Source organism: Cottoperca gobio, chromosome 6 (assembly GCF_900634415.1).
Source record: "Cottoperca gobio chromosome 6, fCotGob3.1, whole genome shotgun sequence".
NCBI classification, from domain to species: Eukaryota; Metazoa; Chordata; class Actinopteri; order Perciformes; family Bovichtidae; genus Cottoperca; species Cottoperca gobio.
The window spans coordinates 6,785,648-6,795,619 of NC_041360.1; the positions used below are offsets into that span (position 1 = coordinate 6,785,648).

The window sequence follows — 9,972 nt, forward strand, 5'->3', positions numbered from 1 at the left end:
TAAATATATTATGCATCAGCCAGGTGTGCAGAGGGGCACTGCTAATTGCCCCCACCACTAATGTTTAATGTACAGAATAAGAAGGAAAAAGAAGGGGGGAGGGATTCTTAGAGAGGGGAGGTAGAAGGCAAAGTAGAGGGGAGAAAGAAGTAGAGTGGCGAAGTGCATGAGGCTGCAGGAGAGGGAAGGAGGGGAAACGGCCTGACTGAGGCGGGGAATGACTGCAATTATGTTCAAAATAATAAGGCTATTATTCCTGTTCCCACACCAGTTCCACATAATTTATCATAGATATGGATACCTACTGGCCATATCCACATCATAATCTTGTCAGTGAAATCCTTGTATCTCCAGAGAGTTAACACTGGATTTTTAATGTATAAATGTTAAAGAAATAGACAAAAGGTTCAGATTGGACGAGAACAATTACTCAATAATAATGTATAATAATATAATAATAATAATAATAATAATAATAATAATAATAATAATAATAATAAAGAATGCAATTCATCTATGTTACACTTTTAAAAAAAACAATTGCTTTTTAATGTTGTCACTGTAGATAAAAATCCTTTTGGAGTTTTAGACTGTTGCTCATCATCCCTAGTCAACAATTTCACGACATCACTCTGTGACATAACTTGTGATGAGCTTTATCATATGTTCTAGTGCTTTCCTTGACTTAAGAAATTCTTAGTCAATTAACACTCTACTAATTAATACTATTTTGTCGACTAATAGATTAGTTAATTTCAAATCGACAGATCTGTTGTTGAGTTTCTCCACAAAGAATCATTAAAAAGCACCACTTTAAATCTTGTGTTTACCAGAGCTCATAACTTTCTTGGAAATAATCATTCAACATAAACAAAGCATAAAAAAATGACTAAAAGAAATCTTTAGTCTTAGTGTTAATCTTTAGTTAGGTATCCAATAAGCTTCAACTAAGACAAGAGGCAGCACAGGACATAAGACCTAACCAAACACCCCAAACTCCAGTATATATACAAATACACTGCAGGCAAATAGTCCGTGTGGAACAAAGAAACAAGCATAATCTCTCAGTAAAAGACTGTAAGAAATGCTTACACACACACACTCAGCCTTGTAGGAAACTTAGAAGAGCCCATGTCCTCTGAGACTATCCAGTGGTGGGTGGATACAGGCTTGGCAAGCTATGTCTGGATTGACTGTGTGTGTGTGTGTGTGAGAGAGTATAGTCACACAAGCATCATCTTTCCCTTCTTAAAAGCTGAGGACATGCACAGAGCTCAGCTAGTGTGTGTGTGTGTGTGTGTGTCTCCAGAGGGGTGGGTGAGTGTTAGGGTCCAGTGAGTTTGCAGCTGATAAACGAGGCTAGCTAAGCCGCTACAATGGCACAGTCCTGGCCCATGACGCCCCTGTTCACACACACACACACACACACACATGTACAACCCCACCAGGCTGGCCGCTGATAAGGAGTTGTCGCTGGCATACACACACCTCACTGAGGGACTTCACCCTTTCTGGACACAGATGAGTTCACTCACTCACACTCACTCACACTCACACACACACACACACACACACAACACACACACACACACACACACACACACACACACACACACACACACACACACACACACACACACACACACACACACACACACACACACACACACACACACACCCTAACTAAGCCTACCAGATATGACCTTCTCCCATCTATTATTTCAGACAAAACCTAATTTTCACCACTCAACACTGATGAAGGAATGGTACTCATCACGTCTAAACCATTAATTACAGCACTTATACATAATTACACAAGGGTACTTCTTTCTATATACCTGACGTTCTTGTCCGAGACTTCCAACCAGAGACAAGTGAATACATTTGACTTACTCTTAACTCAATTGGCCTCTCACAGCAGACATTTTGACTTGTCAGAGTAAGAAAACTACAGGTGTAACTAATGACTTTAACGACTCAATTCTATTCATGTGTCCCATGACAGTGAGCAAACACGCACAATTCCAGGACCCTGACACCTAAGCAGCTAAGTGGAATTCAGACATCGTTAATATTATTTAGACCTGTGCGTGTCCTACTGTGACATGTCAAAACTATACTTTGTTCTGTTCTACACTGAGCGTTCGATTGTTTAGTAATTTGGTTCTAATTGAGTGAAGATCAACATGAATCCAATTACATTCAATGCATGGTACTGCTGGGCTCCACCGATCACCAATTACATTAGCTTGTTTTGTCCCATTTAAAAAAAAAAACTACCAAAAACTCAAATCCACCCCCTGTTGAGAAGTCAATGGAATTTCAAACAAAGCTCTCAGAAAGCCATTTAATGGTTCAGCAGGCTTTAATGCAAAGCCAATACAAGCTTTTATACAGGAGTTACTCAGTGTGGCTGTACGCACACTGATTGCACTATTGTTAACACCATTTGTAGCTGCACAAACAAAAAACGAGATAAGCTCTCACATTTTTGGTGTTAATAAAAGCAAAAAAGGCATTTGCACGTATACACTAAGATGTACCTGCAAAATAACATAATGTTGTCCTCAAGTAATCCAAGCCACATGTGTAGGGTCTCTGAGTTTTATAAGAGCCAGTCGCCCTATGAAAGTCTCTGTGCTCCGCCAAAGGGTGACATTAAATTACTCTAATGGTAAAGCCAGATGGGGACAGAGGCAGAGAGAGAAAGAAAAACAGACAGGAGAGTGAGAACGGGGACGAGAAATAGAGCGATTAACTGCATTGTGCTAAACACACCATACAGTCTCTCATGCTGCTGTCAGATATTGGGACGATTATACTAGGTTAAACAGAGCTTATATGAAAAATAACAAATTCACTTGGACAAGCCGTCATTGTCCTTGCACACATGATGCACGAGTCATTTTATTTCGCCTTGTTAAACTAGGAGTATCATAATTAGTTCAGCAACCGCCAAATTGGCTTGTAACTTGATGACATTTCCCACCACAATTAATTTTTACCCACATTCAGCGGGTTGGTGGTTGTTAATTTTAAAGTCTTGAGCAGTTAATTGACAATAACTTTAACTCCAGGCAATGAATAATTACTATCCCAGAGTCTCTTATTACATTTAAAAATCACATACTTACATGAACTATTATACACTTCTAAACAGTGTTTAAAAAATAAGATGGTGTAGACTACAGCTGAAACGATTAGTCCATTATTTGATTAGTCGATGACTGTTGGTCAGACAAAGAAAACGATTAGAAGAAGTTGACTTTGGAAGACTGTAATGGATATTTTAATTTCATTGACATTGTATAGACCAAACAATGAATTGATTATAAAGGAAAATAAATGGCAGATTGATCATAAAAATAATGTTAAAATGCAGCCGTAGTGTAGAAACACTAAATTTCCCAGCATCAGTGCTTCAAGTTAAACTCTTCGTTGAACTTGTTTAAACAGATACAAGAATAGTAAATGAAATGTATTAGGCTATGTAACAAAAACAATGCAGTGTTAACTGCATAATTACTAAATATCATTCAGGTAAATAACTATATGGTCAAGCATTTGGTGCCATCTTTTGGTACTTTGATGATCAGTGCCACGGGCACAATTTGGTCGGAGGTCAAGCAGTATCAAAGGTGAACGCTGAGCCCTACACACATGAGCATGTCACTGTGCCAGGCACTGGTTGTTCACGTCATTGTCTGACTTCAAAGACCGGTGCAAACAGAAGCTACAGCATCTATATCATGTCAGTCAGCTCAAGACAGGAAAGAAGTTGTTAACATAGGAATAAGCTTACACAAACTAGTGGGAGGTGGTCGAACCAACGAAATTAGCAAGGGGTGAGTGAGAGGGAGAAACAGACAGAGAGCGAAAGAGATGGAGAAAGGAGGAGATTGAGTGGAAATGATGCCATTAGCCCGGAAGAGCGCGGCTCAACACACAGCGAACCAAACCTCCCCCTCTCCCCCTCTCGGTCACAGGGCTCATTTGGCTCCACTGACTCTAAACAACGCTCTAAACAAACCAAATAAACGCTAGAAAGTAAGTGCTCCCTCCATTCCCCCCTCTCCAATCTTGCCTGCTCTCCTCCATCTCCCTGTCATATGCGCTCAACTCCCGTTTAATGTCCTGCAAATGAAGCGGATTTATTAATGTGTAATTAAGTAATAATCATCACTACATAATGCATGAGAGACTCAAGGGGCTAAGAGCTGGGAGAGAGAGGGAGAGATAGGATAGTGAGGCCGCCTGAGCAGACAGAGAAGGAGATCTTTGCTGCCTTGCCTCGCTAAAGACACACATTAAAAAGGGATTAATCCATTGAAATAATATTTTGATAAGAGAGAAGCCGTGCACTCTCATTTCTTCCTCCTGCGCACCCCTCCTTTCCTCTCACCCCATCAGCTAGTTTCATGGCCCTCCTCGCGCCATTAGTCTGTGTTCAATTAACAGACTGCAATTAGTCAACTCCCCCCACTGTTAACAAGGCCTAATCACTGTAAAGGCTACACTGGTCAAGGAAATCCATCAGACGAAAAGAGTTGCATTGGTAAAACACGGAGGAGCAGTAATAAAACTAACACTGCGGTTTGTTATGGCTAGAGATTGGTATTTCATAGAACCCAACTTAATATTGTACGTTTTCAATTGCAATGCATTTTATTCATTTATTTTCTCTAAAATTAGGTTGCATGTTAATGAAAAGTATAATCCAAATGGCAGCTCTACAGCAGCCGTTACAGAGCGTACTCAAACAGGAACTACCCAAATTCAAGACAATGACAGAACTTGAAAAAGGATCAAATTTATATTATTATCACGTTTTCGTAGCCTACTGTCCAATCCATGCCCCACATCTCGCACTCTGCAAATATGAAAACTTAAAAAACATAACTCTCCCGGAGATATAACACTCGTTTGTTATGAGATACACTTGAAGTGATTTGGGTGAGGTGAAAGCTGTAAATGCCAATAACCAAAACATGAATATGTGGGTCATAGGCAAGTGTATCAGCTTTTCCATGATCTCCCCATTGAGGAAAACTGTAACTAAAGTGACAATAAAAGATCACCATTTCGCCCATCAGCTATGAATTTCATTTTCCGACAAAAAAAAAAACCCTTTTCAGACCAGGACCACTCAGTCAGAAGGATATGGCGGAGGTGGGAATTTGTGCTTCTTTGTTATTGTTTTGGCATGCCTGGCTGGCCAGTAAGTCTGTAAGCCAGCCAGCCAGTCAGAGTTGGGTGAGCAGGTGAAAGACAGAAGAACATGAAAACACAGATAATCCCCCGGCGATGCTCACCTCGTCCTGGCCTCCATCGCCCCCTCCCCCCTGCCCACTCACCTGCTGTGTGCCACTGTGCTGCCCCCAAACACCTCTCCTCTCTCTCCCCTTTACCCTCCAACCCCCTTTTTCTCCTCTATCTCTATCTCTCTCGCCTCCATCCCTCTCTCCATCTTCCCCCAATGCCAGGTCTTGCCAAGCTGTCAGTGGGGCAAGGTGTGGAGGGGAGATAGCAACACGCATGTACACACACAGATGCATGAGTACACTTACACAAAACACATGGTGCTTATGCAAGCTAGACGACAAGGGCTGTGTTACCTTTGCTGCACACACACACATACAAACAGAGTGGTGGTCGTCCGCCTCAGCTTTGCTTCGCTCTGCTTCGCTTGGCTGCCTGTACTAAAGCTAAGCTCTCGTTATCCAGGCTGCTGAGACCAGGCAGCCTTAGCGACACACACACTCACGCAGAGACACACAAGGTGTGCATGTCCATGATGCAAACACAAGAATGTAGATGTTGCAAGCCTGCACACACACACACACACACACACACACACACACACACACACACACACACACACACACACACACACACACACACACACACACACACACACACACACACACACACACACACTCTCTGATTTGTTCACTGACAGACTGCACGAGCATCAACAACGAAATTCAACCACATCTTACACGTACTGATAGTGGAAATAAACTAGATATTCATACAATACCGATCTAAAATAAAATGCTGAAACAAAACTTGATAGATAATTGATTGATCAGGTATATAATTTAGTAAAAACTCACTGGTTACATCTTTTTTAAAAAGTGAGTATTTGCTCATTTTTCTACATTCCCTATGACTCTAAATTGATTGTTTTTGTTCGTTTTCAATTTTATGACATCAGTTTGAACTTGGATAACCTCTGATAACCATTTTATCATCTGACATTCATAAGGGTAAAAGATTAATCAATTATACGCCTTTATTTAGTTTTATGGCCTTCAAATCACGGCAGCCATGTTTTTTTTTTGGTTTTTTTTCATACAGACACCAATAGAAATAAGAAATACAGCCTGTGAAAAGTACCAATGCACCCAGAAAAAGGTACACATCTCCACAATTTATAGGTAACTTTATGATCCTATTAGTTAAACAAATGATCGACAAATATTGCCAGCACCTCTAATATACTACAAAACTATACCTACAAAACACTTGTCGTACGTGTCATTTGTACATCCATCTAACATATTTAGATTTTGTTAAAGCTGTTTTAAAGCCAGTTCTTTATGATGTCTAAGAGTGTACAGATAGATGGGAAACAGTGGTAGCAGTAAAAGATTGTGTTACGGTGATCATGAATCCAAGACCACACAGAAGATATCTGCACCCATCCAAAACTAGTGCTAGTTTGTAATACTCTCTATTGCTCCTAAAATGTCCACTTTATAGGATATAATATAAAGCATCAAGTATTGTTATTAACTACAAATGGCATTTATTCTTTTCATGCAGAGTCAAATTTCATTATAAGATGGGCTGTATGCAACAACTGAAAACTGAACCCATGCTTTACAGTAGATTCCTGAGGCTGTAAACTATCGCTTCACTCACAACCCTGTTAGACTGTTCTGTGGACTGAAGTGGAAAACAACCGTTTCTAAAACGTGTCAGTTTTCCTGCACATGTAACCCAAAGAAATAATTATTACAACCACAAACATATCCCAACGTGAACACAAAAACGCAAGCTTCCAGTACTTTGTGTGTGGCATGTAAGTAGCCTCTCCTAATATTGACAAAATGAATCCCATCCGACCTCAGATGAAACAGGCTATACTTCAGAACCTGAATCTGAAATCCTACAATGAAGATCATAACTAAACACGCAGGTTAAACCACTGTCGGAAATCTGCTGCTTCCCAGATAGTCACAGAAAGGGAAAGCCTATATGGTGGAGGAAATGGGGGAGGGGGTGGCAAACACATGGTCAGCCCGTCCCGTTGCCCATCTGGGTCCCATAAAGGAAACATGGAGGCCAAGGCCACCACATGCCCTCATGCAAGATGCCCACTCACCCATGCACTGCAATGAATACCATTTTATGGTAATAGGGGACATTGAGGCTTCCTTCAGTACAGAAAAAGAAATAAAGTAAAACTGCTTTTTAACACAAGGATTGTAATCCTATAAATGTTGACTTTTCTTGAACTTTCTTGAAAAACAATCTTCAAATTCCAGTTAGTTTTCACATGTGCCCAACCTTGCAGGACATATTTTAAAGTAGAAAGGGAGGCCTGAAAACCTGAGAAAATTATTCACAGCTATTCTAAAATATCAAATGAAATACATTTATGTCCAGCAATGAACTGCACCTATATTAAAGTGTGGAGAAGTTTACCATTAGAGGAGAAATGTTGAATTTTGAATCCAATTTTAAATCACTATGTTGGTGTGAAAAGAAAACTAGAAAGACATAGAATATGGGGTCTAAGTGATTCGATTTAGGGTCAACCAGCCACATTTACTATAACAAAGCAGCAGTGGGCTGTGTAGAGCAAGTGCAATACATCTCAACATGGGAATAATCCAGATTACATGGACCCATTAACAAAGTGAATTACAACAAACTGACCCAAAAGCACAACCCACGCTGTCAGAAACGATACACCAGTGTATCATATTTCAAATTCTGACAGTGTGGCAGCTAATTGAAAACAATTAACTCAGTGGACCTCCGGACTGAGATAATAAATAAACCGAGTCTTTGAAAACTCATGTGACAAAGATGTGACCATTTGAAACAATTAGTAGGCTACAGTAAAAATGTAACTATACACTTCTCTTGCATTAATATTTTTAACAATGTCGTGACCAATAACAAACAATTAGTGAATAGGGTAAAAGTGAGCTAACACACTCATTTCAAAAGGTAAGAGAAACTGATTTGCCGCTGTTGTAAAACTACATACAGACTGCTTGCAACCCTTCGAGGGAAATTAAATTAAATTAGCTCGCAAACACCAGAGTTGGTCATGAAATGTTAGTCATGGTCGTCATTTAGTCGCCTTTTCCTACTCCTGAGTAAAGTGTCCGTTCGCATGAGGTACAAAATAAATAGTTCCTTACCTTTAACGGAGCGCGGTTTAGCCTGTTTACGTCTGGACATCTCTAGTCTCGAACAGCTTTTTTATTTTTTATTTTCTAATTGTTTTTGTTCCGTTCCGTGTTTTCAGCTAACCATGCAGGCGGACACGGACGTGTTATCTTTCCTCCTCCTCCACCACTTCGCTGCTGCTTCTTCGCCTGTTGCAATGCGGCAGCTTCAGTCTCTGATTGGGAAACGGCTGTTAGTCCAACGACAACAAACCGCACACACCGGGAGTAGAGCGGTATGCAGGCGACACCCGGCTCCTCTGATGCGTTTTCTTCCTCAGCGGTCGCAAGGGCTTTCGCAACCTGTAGCGTAAACGGGAATAACTTCCCGTCGGTATTCCTTCTTCCTCGTTACAACGTGCCCCGACGCCGACAGCCTCGCTTTTTCAGTTTCTCTTCTTTCACCCGCACGCGTTTTGCTTTCTCCGGTGCAGCCCGGGCGCTCGTGCCGCTCCGACTTCTTCCAGCACTACGGACTAGGGCGCGAGCTGCCAGCCACGCGCGCGGCAAACACCTGAGCAGGTCCCGCGCGGTATTGAGGGAAAGTGTCAGCGGCACCGTCCGAGTGAGAGGTGGCAGTGACACAGCGGTACGTGACGGTCCAGGTGAAGAGAGGCGACCGAGAATGTTCTGGGAAATTGTCTCAAAATGAAGCGTGGCTTCTTCCCTCGCGCTCTTCGTGGCTTCGTCGTGGCTTTTTTAGTTTATTGAAACTATTTCAGTCTGTTTTGTTTTGTTTTTTCTTCCAAGAAAGCGGCACCGACCCGAACTGACCAGCCTCCAGTGTTCCGTCCCGTTATTCTACACTAGGCAGTGGTGGTGGTGGTGGTGGTCTGGTGGCATGGACATTGCGCTCTTCCCCAGCATCTCCACCCCGAGGGGAATACTCCTTTTACAACCCACGCTTTCTTTTTGTTAATATTTCTCAATGCCCTATCGGCAGTATTAATAGCAGCCTAATATTTCTACCAGTCTAACCCTTTGCTAGCCTCTGTCTCCCTGCTTTTTCTTTGTCCTGACTCTGGCTACCAGTCTCCCTCCTCCTCTGCCTGCCTCTGCTGGCGGGGCTGCGGCGCAGACACACATAATAAAGCCAAGGCAGGCAGTGCTTGGCTGGAAATGTAGCCGCGTCCCAGCAGGGGGATGTGAGAGAAGGGTCCCGGCGGGGGAGCGCTCTGATCCCGCAGGGAGCAGCTCGGCACAGCCCGGGTTGGCTGAAGCAGGAGAGAGGCAGGCTGGGCTGACGAAGAGAGAGAGAGGATTTGGAGGGAGAGTTAGGCAACAGCGCCCAGCTGTGGCCGACCGACGCAACTACAACCGGGCCTTTGAGAATACAGAGGGAGGAGACAGAGGGAAAATATGGACTTGGATTAAAGTGGGATGTGGAAGAGGCCCTAAAGTTAAAACATGCAATACATCAGTTGGGTTTGTTAAACAGCACAAATGATTGAATGATTGTGTCACCAGGTGCTGAGGTAGCCATATGTAGTTTTAAAACAGGAGG

The 9,972-nt window shown here is 42.2% G+C and overlaps 1 protein-coding gene across 8 annotated transcripts in view; it reads right to left on the reverse strand.

Annotated features, from left to right (window-relative positions):
* znf423 (zinc finger protein 423) overlaps positions 1-9,636 on the reverse strand; it is a 141,243-nt gene extending 131,607 nt beyond the window's left edge. For 6 of the 8 annotated variants that reach the window (XM_029433708.1, XM_029433710.1, XM_029433706.1 and 3 more), the window contains exon 1: positions 8,442-9,636. In XM_029433708.1, the coding sequence (XP_029289568.1) occupies positions 8,442-8,481 (40 nt within the window). In that variant the 5' untranslated portion in view covers positions 8,482-9,636. The remainder of the gene's footprint in view (positions 1-8,441) is intronic. The other 2 variants (XM_029433712.1, XM_029433713.1) reach the window with 2 other exon arrangements.
* Positions 9,637-9,972: the final 336 nt, after the last annotated feature.